Source organism: Trachurus trachurus (assembly GCF_905171665.1).
Source record: "Trachurus trachurus genome assembly, chromosome: 23".
Lineage (NCBI taxonomy): Eukaryota > Metazoa > Chordata > Actinopteri > Carangiformes > Carangidae > Trachurus > Trachurus trachurus.
The window spans coordinates 12,009,448-12,029,725 of record NC_139912.1 but is presented as its reverse complement, the minus strand read 5'-3'; the positions used below and the strand labels follow the sequence as shown (position 1 = coordinate 12,029,725).

Genomic DNA, 20,278 nt, shown 5'->3' with positions numbered 1-20,278 from the left:
CAGAACACTGCATTGCACCTGCATCGCTTCATCCTGACCTCCTCACTAATAGCTTTTCTGCGAGTGTTTAATCAAACTGACACCGACACAAGTACAGCTGTCAGGAAACAAAAACATAACTTGTTTTAAAGATCTGAACATGTGACCAGTGGTGTTGTGTGTGTATGTGTGTGTGTATATAAGAGGAATCATAACAATAATACACAGGGAGTGAGTAGGTGTGTGTGTTGTGGTGAGGTCCATTACCCTCTAAGAGGTGATTCACTGACTTAAAGGTGCTCGTTTGGAACGCCTACTGCAGAGCCAGCAGCTAATTCATCTAACACTGCACACCCTGTCACCTACAGCTCACACACACACACACACACACACACACACACACACACACACACACACACACACACACACAAGTCATTACACACAACCCTGAACTCACAGAAACACACACTGATCAATGACACTCATATGTGTCTGATAGTCTGCAAATGTACAGTCTGCATTATGTATGAGTCAGATATACCAGACACCAGAACGCACCCGCACGTGCGCACACACTCTCTCTCACACACACACACGCACACACACATAATCATCATCATCATTATCATCACCGTCATCTCAGACCTCAGTCACAATGAATCCTATTAAGCTTCCCTATTGCTGTGGGAGTTTGGCGACTAAATTGTGTGTGTTTGTGTGTAAGGGTGTGTGTGTGTGTGTGTGTGTTCATGTCTCTCCATCAATCAGTGTCTAATCAGGTGTATTGATTAGTTAATTGCTCGGTTATGGCAACATTATTCTGTCAATCTGAGAATATCCATATTGATCTGATTAGACGGAGGAACGGAGTGGGATCAAGAGGGAGAAAGTGATTAAGGAGAAAACATGACTAGGTCAAATCCTGGTGTGTGGCTGGACCGCCCAGGACCACTTCCTGATTATAGAACTACGAGGTCACCGGCAAACACATCAATGAAATGAAATTAATTAAATTATAACCAACAGAGAAAGTTTAGAGAGTTTTTTTTTCAGGCTTTTCCCTTTGTTTCAGTCGTAGTGAAAAAGAATGTTGGACTCAATCCCAAAATGCAGGGGCAAAGACTGAGGTTATAATATTTATGCTTTAACAGATGATCTACCAGGATGTATTTCTTACTTTGTCCATCACAGAGTACAACCTCAATCTACGATCCACAATAGTAAAGATTGTATTTACTTCAACCACAATATGTAACATGTGTAACTTTTAATAGTGGCCGTTCAGTACCTCAGTCAGTGATTAGTGAAAAGAAAGATGACTTCTCCCTGCCTCTCTCTGTTGGTTCTGTATCTTACTATGTATGTTTTGTTATTATTCTGCTTCCTTTATTACTAATATACTGTACATACATACATACACACATACATATAATGAATGTGCTGTAGATTATTTGCTGTAATGGAGATTAGGCTCAGTGTAGGGGAAGTGCTCCTCTGCTTCTCTGCAACTGGTGTTGCAGTCTAGACAAAAAAAGGGAATAGAAACAGAAATGGAAAAGAAAATGGGAAGAAAAAAAGATGGGGATAAAGCAGCCAAAGGGATGAAGAGAAGTTTCTCACTCATGCTTCATGTTCTAGTTTTAGTTTCTATCTGAAAATGTTCCTGAGACTGAACGAGCAGAGTGCAGCTCATATTTCCTCCCTGAGAGAAGAGACTTTCTCACTTTGGTTCCTAGTCTTCTTTCCTATAACCAAGGACAGATGAGGAGCATCACTACGGTTACCATATCCATGACAACCTCTCCCGCTGCTATTATTGGGCATGTCGTCAAGGAGACAGAGCAGCACATTATGGGATGCCGACAGAAATAGAAATCTCGTACTGAAAGCAATACAACAGATCTCTGGTATTACATAAGAAAGACTTGTGCAAATCGGGTAATGGGGGGTGCCATATTGATTCTAATACTCAATCATACATGGTCAGGGGTATCATCAAGATACTGAACTACATTCGGTCATGATGCAGCTGTTTTGAGCTTACAATCTTTGTACAGGACTGTGGTTTATGTACAAATAAGGAAAAACTAGCAAAACAAAAAACGTGTGGGTGAGAAAACAAACCCATAGTGAGGGTGAGCAGAATATGTCACCCTAAATGACGAAAAGAAAACAAATGACAACAATGCTCAACAAGGGGTGTGGGTGACACTAAAGTGTGAAAGTCCTGGGTGAGTTGAACGAAAGGAGTTTTGAAGCAGCGATGATTAAAAATGCCTCCTGCAGTTCTATCTAATGAGAGGGTTACCTCACAGTTTGTACCACTGGACTGCAACAATGGCATGTAAGAAACAACTTATAATACTTAATATTAGTGTAAGAGTAATGTTCAGACAATTGGCGAGTTGCCTGCCTCAATAGAAAGGTCACAGGTTTATTCTTCCCAATTCTACATCAAGACTCATTTGGTCTGTCTGTGTCCCTCAGCAAAACAGTTACTGTTAAAAGCTCTGGATAAACCCATTGTCTAAATTAGTAAAATGAGAATATAATGAGAATCACAAAAGACTCTCTGGGAACACAACAGGAAGTAATATGGGTTCTAACAGTCTTGGTTTTAATGACTGCCTTGCACAAACAATAAAAAAAAAATGAATATGTTCAATTATCAAAGGGAGCATACTGTAAAAACAATGTAAACAAATTGAAGATGCACCTTTGGTAATGCCAAATGAAAGCACAGCTAAATATGACTTTTATTTTGGTAGGGTTTTGAGAGATGTTAATCAGGAACTTTACAGGAGATTTACAATGAGATGAGACAATGCCTTTTTTGTACATTGTCATTAAACAATGTGGGTATGCCATGTTTTTGTGTGATCGCATATTTGGCTTTTCTGACCTGAACCAGATCAGACTCAGCCTTGTTGAGCTGTCTAACATTGGCCTAATTTCCCCTTCCTCTTGTATCTTGGTTAATACCACACACACAAACAAGAAATGAACAAATAAACTCTGTCTCTCTCACACACACAGAGATACATGGTTCAACCATATATTTAAGCCTCTGGTGCATCTGCACACTGCTTCCTGTCTGTCAGAAGGTTATAAAACTAATTGACCACAGCTGTGGTGGTTTGTGTGCTAGTGCATGTGTGTCCTGTATCTTTTCATTAACGAAGGGGGTCACCAGTAGGGTCCAAAATAATCCTGCCAAAATAGAAAACCTGAAAATAGGTTCCATTTGGAGGCCAAACTTCTCATGCAAATGTGTGAGTGTGTGTGTGCCTGCATGCAAAGGCCTCCTCGTGCTATGTATACAGTCTAAAATAGCAAAAAGAGTAGCATTAGAATTCTCCGCATTGTGTTGACAGACACTGAGTGACATACGACCTGCTCTGTTACGGTCGAGACTATCAAGTGAAAAATTAAATGACAAACTCAGCATTTCAATGCAATGATACAACTTACCGGTACTTACAGTATATTACACGAGTAAGGGTAATTGTTTAAAAAATATATTCATTGTATTTATTTAAGTGCTGCCTGAATTTGAAGGTGACAGCAGCTGTAATGTGATCACTGATGCCTGATCTGTAGAGCTTAACATTGGCCCCAAGACCAGTGGTAATGTAACTGCAGCATGTATGCCTCCAGCACAATTCTTAGAGAGATAAGAAAAAGAGGGGGAGGGAGAGTGGGAGATGGGTACAGACTGAAAGATGCAAACAGCTGTCCCCTCTCTGTCCTGTTTACTCTTCCACTGAGTCATACACCTGCTCTGACACCGTGTCATTAAAGGAAAAATCAGAGGGTAGATTCCCATTAAAACAAATAAAAACATGTGTTATCTCTCTACCTACAGGTGTACAGTAAACCCAATGAACTTTACGAGTGGACAGACAGAAAAGAAAGAAAGAAAGAAAGAAAGAAAGAAAGAAAGAAAGAAAGAAAGAAAGAAAGAAAGAAAGAAAGAAAGAAAGAAAGGGATGTGGCCGCATCCTAATATACTGGCATACATTTGCAAGCACAGACACAAATCATATACAGTAGATATACATAATCATAGTCATTTATATAAACACACAGACTCACATCCTGGTGAGCAGCCAGATTTAGGTAATTAGATAAGAAGTTTGGCAACAAGCAGTCAGAAAAACTGAGTTTTAACACAACAGATGTCTTTGTTTTGCAAGATATTTTTGTTTTACTTTGAAATATATTAAATTATGCTACATTTTGTATATTAGACAAAATGACATTTTGGCAACCAATGTTCACGTCTTCATGCAATCAAAACAAGTCAAGACAGTCCACCAAAGAGATCGCAATTTATCTATCATAACAGCTATTTTCTCCTTAAGCCAAAAATACTCCTTCAACCACAAGAGAACGATGCTGGATCTCTGATCAAATAAACTCATGTGCACCCAGCATGCATTCTGGTGACTTCATGGTTACAGCACATAACCACACAGCGTTCATGGTTTGAATCTGACCTCTCTGACTCCTCTTTCTCTCCTTATGTCTCCGACTTGTACCTTCTATCAAATAAAGGCAAAAACAAAGAAAAAAGAATCCCAAATACATAAACTCACATGACTCTACCACATCTCAAAGAGTTCTCATACAAAATAACCGAAACGCTCCATTTTCTTCAGGGTTTAAAGTGAAATGTCACAATCACAGACTCTGTTATGTCCAAACAATCACATGTGAGAGCAAATGATTCTAACAGAGGGTTTTATTCAAAGACAAACACTCTTCCACTGATTTCCCCTTTCGCTCTTTTCAGTCCACCCTTCTTGTCTTTCACCTTCATGAAACAGTCACACTGATAGCATCCGCTACTCCTGCCTGTTAGACACATGGCACCAAATCACACACCAAGTGAAATCAGCTGGAAATGTGCAAATGACATGCTGCTCAGAAATGCTAATTACCGGAGAATTCTGCTGATGAAATGTTAAATAATTACCTGGCAGAACGCACGGCATGTGAATCCAGATAATATAACTACAAATGAAACTCGTGTGTCAGATTGCAGCAGCAACAACAACCAAAGAACCCTGTTTTTTTTCTTCCAGGATTGGAAAATACATGAGGCGGAAAGTTACTTAAACCAGCAACTGTCGGGCAAAACAACACACAAACGCATTCAAGTGTAAAAACCTTTAGTGAAAATGAGTAGAACTCACCAGGTTGGAGTTGGTGGCGTTCGAGTCATCCTCGGGGAAGGGGATGTAGACGGCTAAGGCCACACAGTTGGCGAAAATGGTCATCAGGATGATGATCTCAAATGGTCTGAGAGGAGAGTTAAGGATTATACAAACCAGAGCAGAGAACAGCGCAGAGACATTTACACAGTAAAGTCGGCTTTGTTTCTCTTAGCATCCATTTGACTGATGATTGGTCGCATAATAGTCAGTCTTACTCCCTTGGATCTAACTGGACTTCACACTTTGATTATGTGATGCATGCATCATGAATCACAGCAGGAGATTTTCACGTCGAGCTACAAATTTGGAACTGCTGCTCTTCTTTCCTTTTCAAAAAATGTGCATCTCTACATGTCAGGGTCGGAAACATTTTCAGTGAACCATGAAAACTTCTGGTACACAGCACAGAAAAACACCGACTCTGACCTCTGGCCTTAAAGTTTTCCTATCAGGCATGTTATTTTAACAAAGAGGTATTTTTAAACAAGCTAAGACATCCTTACGTAAGCAGAGGTATATATACACACGTAGCAGAGTGCACAAGCAGTGTACACAATGAGAGAGATCAAAGCTGTTGAGTTTGCCTTTTCGTTAACAATAAGACATATTGGCTCACTTAGGAAGCTCTTTGTGTTTGCAGGGGGGGGAGGGTTGGAGAGAGACAGTGCATGCCCTAATATGGGTGCAGCGAGGAGCAGGTCTGTCGCGTGGAAGACGGGATGTGGACAGAAAAAGAGTGAGGGAGAGATGGAATGAGAGAGAGGAGAGACACAGAGGGTTTTTATTTGGAACGGTCCTTGAGAGGGGAGTGACCTCATTATTTTTGGCCTCGTAGAGAGAGCGAGAGAGCGAGAGATACCGAGTGAGAGCGAGAGAGAGGGAGGATAGAGAATGTGAAGGAGAGATAGAGGAGGTCTGGTTTTCATCAACACAATTAGTAACTGCCACTGCTGTCACCTCCCTCCATCTCCTTTAGCTCTCCCTCCAATCCCATCTTCCATTCCTTCCTTCCTTCCTTCCTTCCTTTAGTCTTCACTCTCAGTTCCTTCCTTCTTGGCTGCATGTCAAATTAGTCTAGACTCCAGGCCTCGCGGTGTAACATAAACAGCAATGTGCTGATGAGTTGTGCTGTCAGAACCTCCAAAAGCAGAGGACAAGCCACAAGCAAACTTTCGCTCTTCATGTTCAACACATTGCATCATGCCACAAAAAGTAGACCGACAATGTTTAATCATTTGCAGCATGACTCAGGGCTCCAGACTGCCCCTAAATGGGGACATGTTGCCCCTAAAATTTGAGACAAGTAAAGTGCAAGTAAAGTTTTCATCTACTTGTGCATGTGCAACCAGTAAATTTCCCAGGTTTCTTTATTTTTAACACTGGTGAAACATGGAAGGGACGACTCAAAGAATCTAGTATCTGTCATTACAGGTGGCAGGCCAATGTGTGTGAAGTTCATGAAATAAAAAGAAATGTGAATATTTGCCTAGCAAATCAAATTTACAGCGTGCGCACCTAGATTTTCTGTTTGTGCTCCTAAAATTTAAAGTTAGCCTGGAGCCCTGGAGACTCTCACTTTCCAGGACAAGTGGAAGTTTCCGCAGGTGGAGGGTCAGTGAACGATTACGCCTTCGTTGCTACGCTCTAACAACTTCCAATAGCAGGAGGGGGTTCGTGTGCAGAGGACAACAGGCCTGCATGGTCTGAAACTTCAAAACATGTCATTGATTGGGAGGACAATGAGGAAAAGAGCAACAAAAAAAAGTATCTACGTATATCTTAAACTACGTTACCACAACTGACTAAATTTAATATTTTCTATGATAACAATACGTATTTAAAGCAAATCAAAACTGTCTGCAGGTGAGCTGTTATGGAAATATCAAAATATATTCAGCCTTAAGGGACAATAATCTGCCCATTTTATACCTTGTCAACATTGACAAACCAAACAATAAAGAATATACACTTGCTGTGTTTGGAATATTCTTATGCCAGCTAAAGGAAAAGCTGCATTTCTAACCAGCCTCTGAAACCCAATTTCAGATGTTCAGCATCATTACATTTATAAATAGACTTCAAAATATTTTCATGCGTAATCCCTGAGCCGCAAAAAATCCTTGAACCCTCCGACGTGTTTGAATGGCCATCGGCTGATGGATATATCCTGACAATCAAATAACTATGTTTCAGTTTGAATAAGAAGTGAAGCTGACAGCCTGTGCTACCTATAATCACACTGCTGCATGTGGCCCTGTCAGAAACTAACCTGCTCTCCATGTTAAAGCTGTGACTGCTGCTTCAGGAACAGCAGTGCAGAGGGAGGAAAAGCGAGAGCGAAGGAAAGAAAAAAAATTATTTCGCTTTTTACGGTGGGGCTAATACTTTGTTTATGTTTGGATTAAGGATTGACCCCTGAACGTCATCGGCCACAAGATCATTCAGCTCATTCAGCTTGGGACTTGCATCAAAGTTAATCACTCACCCTTGTACCGGGGGCTCATTAAAACGCTCTCCAGACATGCGGGCACCCACAGAAAAACAGGCCTGTGGCTCATTCTGGGTTCCTGACCCGTAATTTAAGAAACCCTTGAGGTCTGCTTCTATCATCATGATAATAAATCCACTGTCTGCTGCGCTGGTGAGAGCAAAACAACACATGGGGGGAAAATTGGGAGGTCTGAACGAAGAATCAAAGCGAACACCAAATCATAAATAATGTCTATGAATCAGCAGAACAACAGCAAAATCTCCATCTTTGGCGGCGCAGGGGCAAATAAGGATACCGTGCTCGTTTTAAGGAAGTTACTGTAATTAGAAGGAATGACTCCTTGTGATGTGGTGTTCGGCTAAATGCTAAGCTAAATGTAAATGCTTATAGCAAACTGTCACACCAGGATTGCATCTGCATACACTGGGATGCTGTTTACTGAGATTGTCTGCATTCAGCATTTGGTTCATGCAGCAGCTGACAATAACACAGATAATCTCTTATCTGGACAAAGCCAAATAAGGATCCTGGGATATAGTAATATAATATTATGGGAGAGCAAGCCCAACACTCTGCTGTGAATATGTATCTGCTATTGCGATCGAGTTGAAAATGCGTCCAAATGGTGCAACCCCTCTTGCCACCTGATGTATAGTACAGTATAAAATGTTAGCCATGAATCTGTGTGTGTGTGTGCGTGTGTGTTGCACTCAATGACACCTTTTAAAACTACCACTTAGCGTGATTTCATATAGAGAACATGGTAGTTAGACGTACCCCTGCTCTCTCCTTGTCTCTCACGCTGACCTTGCCAGTGTGCAGGTAATGCTTCAACACTATAATTACACAGCATGTGAGAAGAGTGCAGTGTGTGTGTGTGTGCGAGCATCCTGTATCATCCGCGTGCTACTATGTATGTGTGTTCTCTAATCTAAAGTGCGCGTCTTATGTGTATGTGTGAGCTCAGACAGGCCCCATCGACCTGTTGAGAGCAGTAGCTGTTGTCATGGTAACAGGAGGAGGAGGAGAGGAAGATTTCGGATCTGCTATCTCTAGAGACAGAGGTACTCACAGAATACAGGACACACACACACACACACTGAGGCACACACATTTGAAGCCTGTAGAATACAAGCAACACACAGATGCAGAACTACACACACGCACATTCACAGAACAAACACACACGGTGTACAAAGTCACCCACAGACTAATGTTTAAACATGCTGCATTTAAACAGGCCCACACCGCAGTTATGAAGGACATCCCAAAGTAGAACAGTGAGACAGACTGATTGACAGTTTGATGGGGATTCTTTAAACTAGTCGAGGAGGTAATTTTGCAGCTGTTCTGCTCTCTACGGTTTTTATTTCCCAGAATCAGACTCTAACCTGTTTATCCTTTTCCTTTCTTCTTATCTCTCATTTTCCCTAAGAGCCCACTTTAATGTCCTACCTTCTTCCATAAACTCATCTCATTCCCTAACCTCCCCCCCTCTCTCTCCCATCCCACCCCTCAGAGCTGTTCGAATGAATGATGCTGGGAATTGTGGGTAATGATCTGAACGCTCATCAGTCACTGGGTGAGATTGTTCCAATGACCCTGAGAGTTTATGCGTGCGTTTTTTCATTCCTGTCTTGCTTTCTTTTTTGTCATTAGCACAGTTGGACAGATTAGTCGGAGGTGGGCCACTGGGCATGTTGGCTATTGATGATCACACATACAGAAGGTGACCAGCAGAAGGACTATCATATCAGCTGGAATCAATGGATAACACACATTTAAACAGTCAGGGCCGGTCTCACGGGAAATTTCAGGCATGTTTCTCTCATTTGAACCGAGTCATACGAGTGTGATCTCGATTTTCACATTAAACTGAGCTAAATCCTAAAACAAATTTTTCAGTTCATTGATAAATTTGCACGTTGATTGGAACATAACCAAGAATTACGGCGTCATTTATCACCTGATAATTTAAAAAGAATACATTGCTCCTATTTGATCATTATTTCTACTGCTCTGAAAATGCAGTAGCTGCAGAAAAAAACAGGTGTAAATCTATTAGAGAAATGTTTTCAATCTATCTCGCTAATAGTTATGTATGTGACATGTAGTGAAATTGCCTAAAAGCACAATTAGAAGTTAGTTTCGGTGTTTGATTAAAACACAGAAATGGTTACATGTGCAGTTGAAAACCAGTTGCGGAGCCTTACATAATTTCGTAATTCACTAATGCAACCCGAGCACGCACCCAAGCACCTTCTGCTTCTCCTCTCTCCTCCCGCATAGCCCCCCTCTCCACTCCACCCTCCTTCCCCAGTTACTCATTATTTGCCCTTCCCCTTCTGTCACTTTTTTGTTTACCTTTCCCGTCCTCCCCTCGGTCCCTCGCTCACTCCCTCCCGCCTCCTTAGCTACTCCGCTTCCTCATCCCTCCTGTCGACATCCATGTCCTGCCCACATCCCTGCCCTCCTCATTTCCCCGGCCCCTCCTCTTCCTCTCCTTCTCTCTCCCTCTCAGGACGATGTATGACTGTGCTATTGCTGAGCTCATGTGGACCCTCTCCTATTATAGATCACTTTGACTGTGACACTGACCATTTCTGCCTCTCTCCCTCTCTCCCTCTGTCTCACCCTGAGGGAGAACAAAGTCATTATGTTCAGCAGCTTCAAAAAAAGAAAAACAAAAAAAGAAAAAAACTCCGGGAGAGGAACGGGAAAGGATGGTAAGAGGAACAGCGGGAATAAAGGGATTTGGATGGACAGAGAGAGGGAGAGAGGGATAATAAATGGTGGGAGAGGCGCTAAGGTGGAGGATGGAGGGAGCGAAGGAGCGAGAGAAGCATGGATGGACCTGGGGGAGAGAGGATGAATGCAGTTAGGAGGAGCTGGGGGAGAGAGATATGCTGGGGAAAAGGTGTGAAGGAGGGATGAAAATTACACAATTTGTTTTATCCTCCTGTGAGAAAACAGAAAAAAAAGGACAGAGAGCGGAAGGGGAGAAAGGATTAAAACAAGTGACTGGAGAGTGGAGAATCACACTGAGTGGGACACAGGAGAGAAGAGAGACTGATTAGAAAAAAGAAATAGAAGACAGGAAAGAGGGTTATTAAACAAAAGAGGAAGTGTGATGCATACTCAACCTGTTTACATCCTCTATCCCCTATAGCCTCCTTTGATCTAGCCATAATGTTTTTTTCCACCTGAATCTCTCCATCCACCATCCATCCATCCCTCCATCCTCATATAGATTCGACACACTTTTAAAGGGATAGTTCAACATTTTTTGCCATAATCCCTATAGTTTTAGGAGTAGGTTTGTTACCTTTAATTGCCGGTGCAAGCTATTTTTAGAACAGCGGAGCAGAGCCACGAGCTGCTCAGAGCTATGCTACGGAGGCTCATGGGATTTCTTGGTTTCCCTCATCAAACTCCTCAAATACACAATCCAACAACTCCAAAACGCTCTCGTGGACAAGTTGTGACCTGCACATTCACCACGCTATGAGATAATAACGGAACGTTACGAGACAGAGTTGTTTTCGAGATAAATGCAGAGACTGCTTGCCGAAAAACTGCCCCCGACGGAAACATGCATCAGCGGTTTTGCATGAATTTACCTCGAACTATCCCTTTAAGTTCATAAAATGGTTATGTAATGAAGTGGTGGTTGTTTAAAGGATACTTCCACTCTACGATGCTGATGCAGGCCCTGCGGATGGGGTTCTTGAGTGTGAGACAGAGTAGGGCCCGTGGCGGCCTCGTGGCTGTCGTCGTCGTCTGTTTCTTGGGCTTCGAGCTGTAGTGTTGTCTCTTCCTTTGCGTGGAGCTCGCCGTGGAGATGGGCCCGCCCCCTCCCGACCCAAGCCCCGCCCCTCCGCCCGTCGCGGCGTTGCCCATCAACTTCGCCTGCCGTGCGGCGTCGATGGCCGCCTGCCAGCTCAGGGCCGCCCCCGGCGTGGCCATGTGCTCCGGAGCCAGGCCCACCACGCCCACCCCGTGGTTGACCCCGCCCCCTCCTCCACCGTGGTCACCATGGCTACCGTCGCCGCCACTGTGCTCGTTTGTCAGGCCGGTGGCAGGAGGCCGAGGCAGGGGCGGAGGAGGAGAATAGTCGGAGCCTGGAGTGGAGAGATAAGAAGAAGAGAAAGGAGAAAAAAGTTAACACAAGTCAAATGTCAGCTTCAACATCACTTGTTGATTCATAATAAATCACACATGAGCCCTTGAAGATGTCGCAGCGTTTCGGTTTTCTACAGTCTGGCAATGGTCGACTTCAGGGGCTTTACCAGCGTTTGAATTGTTGACACATCAGTTAGTGAGCCCTGTATATTTTTCAGACACTGAAGACTCTCCCGGTAGAATAGACTGATGACTAATATACTCCCATCTGTCAAGTAAATACAACGGAGCTAACTGTGTGCTGTTTAGTTCCTCATCATATTGTGTCCATTCACTCTGCGTCAACACACACACACCAGACCAGCAACTATAGTAAATTATCCAAGTGAAAAGGGATGATTTTCATCATTGTCATTGTGTTTTTTTAATTTGCAGCTTTAAAATGAAACTGACTTTTAATTACCTTTCTAATTCACAATATGGAAGCAGATTGTAAAAGATTTAACAAAGCCAACAAAACAATTTTATGTTATGCTATGTCATTTGTCAAGATTTCAAAGCATATAAGCATTTTAATGTTGTTTAATTTTCCCTTTTTTGCAGCTTTCCCCACGATAGAAATACTCACAAATATCCGTGCAGTCAACCAAACTTCTACCAAAAGTCTTTTTTTCTTTCTTTTTTTTTGACAAATTAAATAATCTAGCACAGTAATAGTATGTCAATTGGGAAAACGCAGTGGGCTCAGGTCTGAGAAACCTCAAATACATCAAGCGGAATAGAAGAGAAGAAGACTGAGAGAGAGAAACCAGAGACAGAATTACAATAATCTCAGTGAGATTACATAGTTGTGTCATCCAGACAAATTGTAGAAATAAGACTAAGTGAGAAAAAGTAAGAGGGAGCGGATTATCCACACTGTATGCTTAGCCAGATTAAAGACCCTTATAATATCCCCACAGCCTCTCTCTCCCTGTGACATCTGAACAAGGATTCCACAAGCTCTCACCCTGCACCAGATTACACACTCTGGGATGACGTAGCCTACAGTTTTCTGGTTTACGACAACGTATTTTGCGTTGACAATTGTTGGTAATACAAAAAAATTACCATGCAAGCAAAAAAGGAAATGTAAAATGTGTCTGACAAAGCAGAACAGCGCTGTTGCTTCAGGTAATCTACGGTTTCTAAAAGCAAGATATTAAAACATTTCAACAAAACTCAAAAGACCAATATACAATTACTCGCACACAATAATTGTGAGTGTTTTGAGTAAAATGTCAATATGCTGATTTCAGATAAAATCAAATTTGATCAAATGTAATTCCCAAAGTGGCATTCATAAATCCCATCAAGAGCAAAGCTACTTTCAGAAATAAAAGAAGAAGGGAAAAAAAGGATATGAAACTTTAAGAACTTCTGTCAGGATAATCCAACCTGTGCTGTTACAAATGAGATAAGGAAATAGAAAGAGAAGGAAAAGTGGTTAGAAAGAGATGATCAGGGGTTAGAGAGAAGAGCCTGAGAGAGATAGACTTATCCTGTATGCCGAGCACAGTCACAGGGCAGTTATAATATCCGCTGAAATCCCATTCCTCTCACTCCAAAGCTGTAAATTTCTACATATGCACTCACACTGCATTATGGCCTGGGAGAACATCACATCAGATGCTGTATCACACACACACACGCACACACACACACACAAGCTTGTATCGTCACATATGTGAAGGTGCTCATACTGTCACATGTATCATCCCCTAAGTCACACATTAACGTCATGTGTGACACACAGACAGCACACCTGACCTCTGACCTTCCCTCTCTGTCATACAGGCTATTCAACAACAGGCACTGCTCCTTCAGCCACACCCACACCATTTAGTCAGGAGGAAGAAAGTAACTATCCAAGTCGTTTCCAAAGCTTTGGTAAGGTACTTGGACAATTAGTCATTTACTTTCATTACTTCATTTTAATTACACATTTAATATTTGGACAGAGGTAATTTAGGCTCACATTACTTTGTGTTATAAATACTCATTGCATCAATGAGTCTCAAAATAACTCCAAATCCACCACACACACACACACACGCACATCTTATGATCTTACCATCAAGTGTAGTGGTGAAGGAAGGTGACAAGTAAAAAAAATACTAGGAATATGGAAGTATTATTGTTTGCAGAAGTGCCCAAGGCATTTTGACAAAGGAAAAGCACAGGTGGTAAGCTACTAATAACATCAACGATACAATGGAAATGTGACAGTGAGCCAAAGCAGCTGATTGATTTTATTATTTTCACCTGTCATGCTCATGGACTTGCCTGTATATGTGCACAATAGCCTAGGCTACAACATTATAGGACTGGAGATCCTGGAAAAACGTTCTGGCCACATTTTGAAAATACACCAGTCCAAAGTCCAAACCCATTTCCTCAGACTTCTCTCTGCCTCCAGAGCTCAGGAACACGCAATTGTGTTGAGTTTACATCAAGGTGAAGCTGCGAAGGTATCGACCCAGTGTAATCCCAATGTGAGCGATGTGGCTTCCCGCGATAGGCTACTGTCACGTGTCACTGCGCAGCATGCTAACTTTCCACCAGCTTTTTCTCATGGCTCATTCACGTGAAATAAAACACCTAACGTCATAATAAACCACCCAGCATCAAGCTCACAGATACATTGCCACCTACCGGCCTTCGGTGTGGTACATTAAATCACTGGCGTTGTCATTTCCGTGGTAACCCGTTGGAGACTCTAATCGCGCACGTGATTAGTGCGGTATGCGCAGAGGAGGGAGGGAGGGAGATGGCACGAACCTGGCGTCCAAGGTGATTGGATGGTGTCTTTACAGTGACTTTTCATTGTAGTGAAAAAAATAATAATAATAATAAAAAATAAAAAAAAACATTTAGGCTAATTAATTGGTTGCAATTGGGATGTGAAGAGGATTTCTAGCAATTTAGTAAAAAAAAAAAAAAAAAAAAAAAAAGAGCTCCAGAATAACATTTCTAAACCCTAATAACTTATTTCCAATTACATTATGGAATTTGTCAGTGTTATGTGGCACATGACGGAAAAACCGATGAAAGATACAACATACCATACCTATATTTAGCTGTCAGCTATTGGCAAACTAGTTTCACCACGCAAAGCTTTGGAAGTGAAGCAAAAAAGTGACAATAAACTAAACTACAATTGGCTAATCAGCTAACACCACATCGTATAAAAACACATCTAATATTTAACAGCGGGGCGTGGTAGTCTTCATTTCAAGTGGGTGGGGTTGGAGCTTGCTTACACTACCCACGTCTGGCACCAACCATCATAAACCAAACAGTCCGACTGCCTGCACTTCCACCACAGCAAGACAACAAACAAACATTAAGGGACTTAGTAAATGTAATTCAGTGAGGAAATTGAAGTTGTAGGTAGGCTAATTGCTTAAACTAGCTTATTTGTCACTGGAAAAAGTAGGCTAATAAAATCCTCCTCATGCTGGTAATTATTTTGACAGTATCATGGTTTAGTTAGTTAATGGCAGGTTAATACACTCATTATCATTACTATAATTCCATTTTATGACTTATTTTATTCATACAATAGGCCTAGTTTGTTGCTTTTATTCCAATGCCCAATTTGCTTTGCTTTTTCACGTTGAGCTTCTTATTTGTAAGGTTAAATGCAGAGTAAATAGCATTTATTATTTTCATTACAGCTCAAATAAAGCTGAAATGCCCTAAAGGTATAATCTTAAAACAAATGTAGGCTACTGAGTAAACAACAACACAATACGTCTGCAAATATTTAGGGGCAGTGTGTGCTTTGAACAGCCATGCATGCCCAAGGAGGTGTTCTTTACATTCAGCAGTGGTGAAGTCACTATCAGATGCAGCTGTGCCTTATGGGAAATCGCGCTGCAGTTTCAATTGGGAGCATATCTTTGATCTCATTACTTGGCATGAACTACATTTTCCCTCATATTCTCAAAACTGATTTTTCAGGTTTTCTGTGACATTTAAGAGCAGAAAATTTGACTTTTATCATACATACAAGCATGAAAACACACACACACACACACACACACACACACACACACACACACACACACACACGAATACACATTCATATTGAGCATCCAGTGCAGTGCATCCAATGATTCTCTATGGAAAATCCTCATTCTCTCCACCATTGACTCCAGTGTGAGTTGATATCTGCTTCCTGACTGCTGCTGCACATCATCATCTCTCTCCGTCTCTCACTATCTCCCATAAACATGAACGCGCACACACAAACACACACACATAATCACTTTCAGCATATTGTACTGCGGCATGATCAGTTTATCTCACACTGCCTGCCCCTCTCGCAGGGTCTACCCCATTGAAAGTGTGTGTTTGTACCGTACGTATGTGTGTGTGCGTGCGTTGCATGAGTGAGTGTGTGTGAGGATTAGAGGAGGGTAAAACTTTAATAATACTGAGCTCACTAATCTGTCTGTCTGACCGCATGTTTCTCTGTGTGTCCGTCCTGTCACATGCATATGCACAGTTGTGTGTGTGTGAGTGTGTTGTATCATAAAGGGTGTATTGAAGTGAGTGACTGTAATTCCATTAGCAGCTATTCTGTTGGGGATGGAAGAAAAAAAAACAGCGGCCCGTGGAAATATGATTCTGACTGAAGCGGAGAGGGAGGAGAAGAGAGGGATGAGGGGATAGAGGAAGAAAGGGAAAGAGGATGAAGAAGACAGTTGGGGGGTAGGGGGGTAGATATATGAGTAGAGAAAGGGATGGTGAGAGGATGGAGAGACAGACCGAAGGGATAGAGAAGGAAGAAACAAAACCAGACAAGGGAAAGAGGAAGATTCAAATCTAGGAGGAGCATGAGAAAGTAGGGGAAAAAAGAGTGGAGGGCTAGGGTGCTTAACTATGAGTGACAGGACTTAATCCAATAATTTATCCATCCATCATGTGATTTTACAAGTGAAAAATATTTAACGCTAATTCCCTCTCAGTATTACTGTCAATGCAGTCAGTGGTGTTAGTACAGATAAAGGTTTCCGCAGTACTTCAGTCAATCTGTGGCTGTTAAGTGGGCTATTACATCCACAGGCTGTAGCTCTTCTTCCATTGTGTCATTAGCGCTGCATTAAATATAAAGGTCTAATAGTACAACACAGTATTACCACATTGTTCTTAAAGCACTACAGTAAATGACAGTTCCACTTTAAACCTCTATACAGACCCACTTTTGTTGTACAGTCTATGCATATAGTTTGTACAATTTTGTGACATTTTTGTGCTTCATTTGCACTTTTTTCTGATATATAAAAAAAAAAATTTGGGAGATTCTTTTGCAGCAAACCATAACCTGCCACAGTGTTGAAGCAGAAATAACATTAAGCTTTGTGTTATGATGATTTGTGATGTTGTGTAGAGTGAGTTGAACCAGTAAGTAGTGGGTGTTAGAGGAAAAAAAGGATAAAAGAAGGGTAACAGGCCTTTTTCACATCACATCAGACATTTGGAGTTGACATGGAAGCAGGAGAAGCACAGGTGTTACTATTCAAATTTACAGTGGCTCTGCTCTGTTTTAGTGTCCCAGCGAGCCAGGACGGTGAGCCAGCATACAAAATGCCAGGACCCTGAAACTGAAGTAGCTGCATTAAATTCAGCCATCATTAGTTTTATTTATACCTGTGCTTTTCCTACTGTGACAGGTGAAAATGTCGTCCATGAAAAAGACTCTATGTAAGGTGATTTTCAAGGCGCTTCACATAGTTGATTTTAATATGTCTGACTGATTGGACCTCTTCACAGGACTATATAGGGCTGTTAAAAACTACAGCTGTCTCCTGTTAACACCTCTATCATAACTACAGTAGAACATAAGACAATACATTTTATTTCACTTTTAGTTAAAACGTATTAGATATCTGGTACCTGCATATACAATATACATTATGCAGTCTTTTATTAGACTTTTATTTAAAGGTTATTTGAAAGCTCACAATGGTACAAGTGTGATAAAAATCTATCAATGAAGCACAAAGATGGAGCCAAAATGTTTTAATGAGACTTTGTACATCAGTTCATTAACTGTAGAGACAGTTAGCGTTCACTCTAAACTCGAAATGAACCCAACTGAACCAAACTTCAGTGTGAACTGAACTGCAGACTGTAATGAGCTGTGATACAAACTCAAGTCAGTGGAGCCGTTATCTACTTAATGATAAAGACTGGAGGGAGATGGTATCACTGCAACTCCAAGCACTCTGCCGTAAAATGTCATTGCCACACACACAACTACACACACATGTTACAAACGGATCTGTCTGGTATTGCTCGCCAACAAAACACAGTGAGTTCCAGTACAAATGATTGCAGCTAAAAACTGCATCAGTGGAGTACAGGGGGGAAAAACTCATCCAGATTTCCAACATCTTAAGTTGCCCTGCTCCTTTAATTGGCTCAGTGAGATGACAGACAAAGATAAGGACCAATCAGATTATCCCACCCTTAATTAGACTCTCATGTCATCTCCTCTGAGTGTCCTCCTCTTTTTCTCTTTGTCTTCATGCTTCCCCCTTGTCCTCTCCTCATCCCAGAGGGGGGTCCATTCATGTGGACAGTGATGATGTAATTATCAGTCAATTAACAGATGATGACACCTGATCAGACACTAATTAACTGGGTTGGGGTGGGTGGGGGGGCATATGCAGGCGCACACAGACACCTTACAGCAGCTCTAATAATTCTAAATTGAAAACAGCCCTTGAGAAAACTGGGCTTGACCAGTCGTTTTTTTTCCAGCATGCTTGAATCCCAAATTGAACACACACTCACACAGACACAAACAACGATCCAGTCATCTGCCATCCCAGCTGAAATGTCCTCTCTTTTTGAAAGATGACCTCTTTTTGCTACTGTACCTCTCCTTCCTCTTCTTCCCCACAAGCTCTGCATCTTATTTATGCCTCCTCCTCCTCTTCTTGATCATCATTGCTAAATCATCCATCTTTCCTCCCCGCCTCCTTTCCATCTCCTCCTCTCCCTCCTCCTTCCCATCCTTACATCCATCTCCTCTTCATCCCTCCATACCCATTAACAGTCACCCGGCCTCTTCCTCCCAACGCCACCTCTCGTCCTTCTTCTCCCTCTTTTCTCCCTAATCTATTGAGCTGTCACTCCCTCCATTGGCTCTCCAGCAGCGGACAAGTTCATTTTCAGCCACGCACCCTTCCTCCTTCCCTCCATCAATCTGCCCCCTCATCTCTCCATTTTTCTCTATCTCTCTTGCTTCGCTGCTCCTCACTCTTTCTCCCATCACTTCCCTCTCTGTCACTTTCAAATAGCTGACAATTATTCTCTCTCTCTCTCTCTTGCTCTGAACCCTATAACTGAAAGGCGCGACCGGTCCATTGCCAATCAGATCCATGAGAACATTGCTTCCTCGCTCTCTTTAACAAGTGTCTTTAGATTCTGATTTAGACAAAAATATTTTCCACAAAACAAAATAGCAAGTCTCCATTTTTGTTATAAAATGCATTTGCCACTGCTTCAGTGAAAAAACTTGTATGACATCCCATCAGGCTCATTATCTCTCATTATCATTGTCATCATAAATACCAGTTGTAAGCCTAATACTATTTTTATCCAATTTATGTGTCACCCACTCAGTCACACACATACACGCATAATACATTCACAAACCCGTAAGAAAAGTACAACTGCTTCTGTATCCGTTGTGTAAATGTGCCTAAATTTTGTAGGCAACATACTGTGTGTGTGTGTGTGTGTGTGTGTGTGTGTGTGTGTGTGTGTGTGTGTGTGTGTGTGTGTGTGTGTGTGTGTGTGTGTGTGTGTGTGTGTGTGTGTGTGTGTGTGTGTGTGTGTGTGTGTGTATCTCTCATTTGCCTAGTGCTCGCTCTGTCCATATGTGCCCATTATATGGCTGAGTGAGCACACCACACAGACACACCTGCTCCCCTCGATGAACACACATGCACAGACACACACGCGCACATATACACCTGCTCCCCCTTGAAAGATAATACACACACACACACACACACACACTCCTGCTCCCCTTGATCTATGACCCCACGAACAGATTATTACAGTACGCATACACACACACACATACACTAAACCAACACAGCATGAGCATGACACGCCTGCAGTTTACAAGGAAAACACATGAAGTGGCAAATCGCATGGTCCGAGTGAAGACGCTGCATAAACAAACATGACAACCAGGCAAATTGAAAACTCATCATTCTGTGCCGAGTCGACCATTCAATATTGATGGACAAAGGGACGGCGTATTTTCAAGGGAAATTCCGCTCATTTGCTGTACATTGAAAATAAAGTGCTTCTCATTTATCTGAATTCCACGCGGCAGTGAACACACCTCTGTCTGCTACAGTTGAGCGTGTTTGTCCTATTTTGCCCTGTCAACAAAAAG

The 20,278-nt window shown here is 41.9% G+C and overlaps 1 protein-coding gene across 1 annotated transcript in view; it reads right to left on the bottom strand.

The window, feature by feature from the left end:
- cacna1c (calcium channel, voltage-dependent, L type, alpha 1C subunit) overlaps positions 1-20,278 on the bottom strand; it is a gene marked incomplete at both ends in the record, with an annotated part of 184,278 nt that overhangs the window by 114,614 nt on the left and 49,386 nt on the right. The window contains 2 exons of the mRNA XM_083999993.1: positions 5,178-5,283; positions 11,375-11,810. Coding sequence (XP_083856119.1) covers positions 5,178-5,283; positions 11,375-11,810 — 542 coding nt within the window. The remainder of the gene's footprint in view (positions 1-5,177; positions 5,284-11,374; positions 11,811-20,278) is intronic.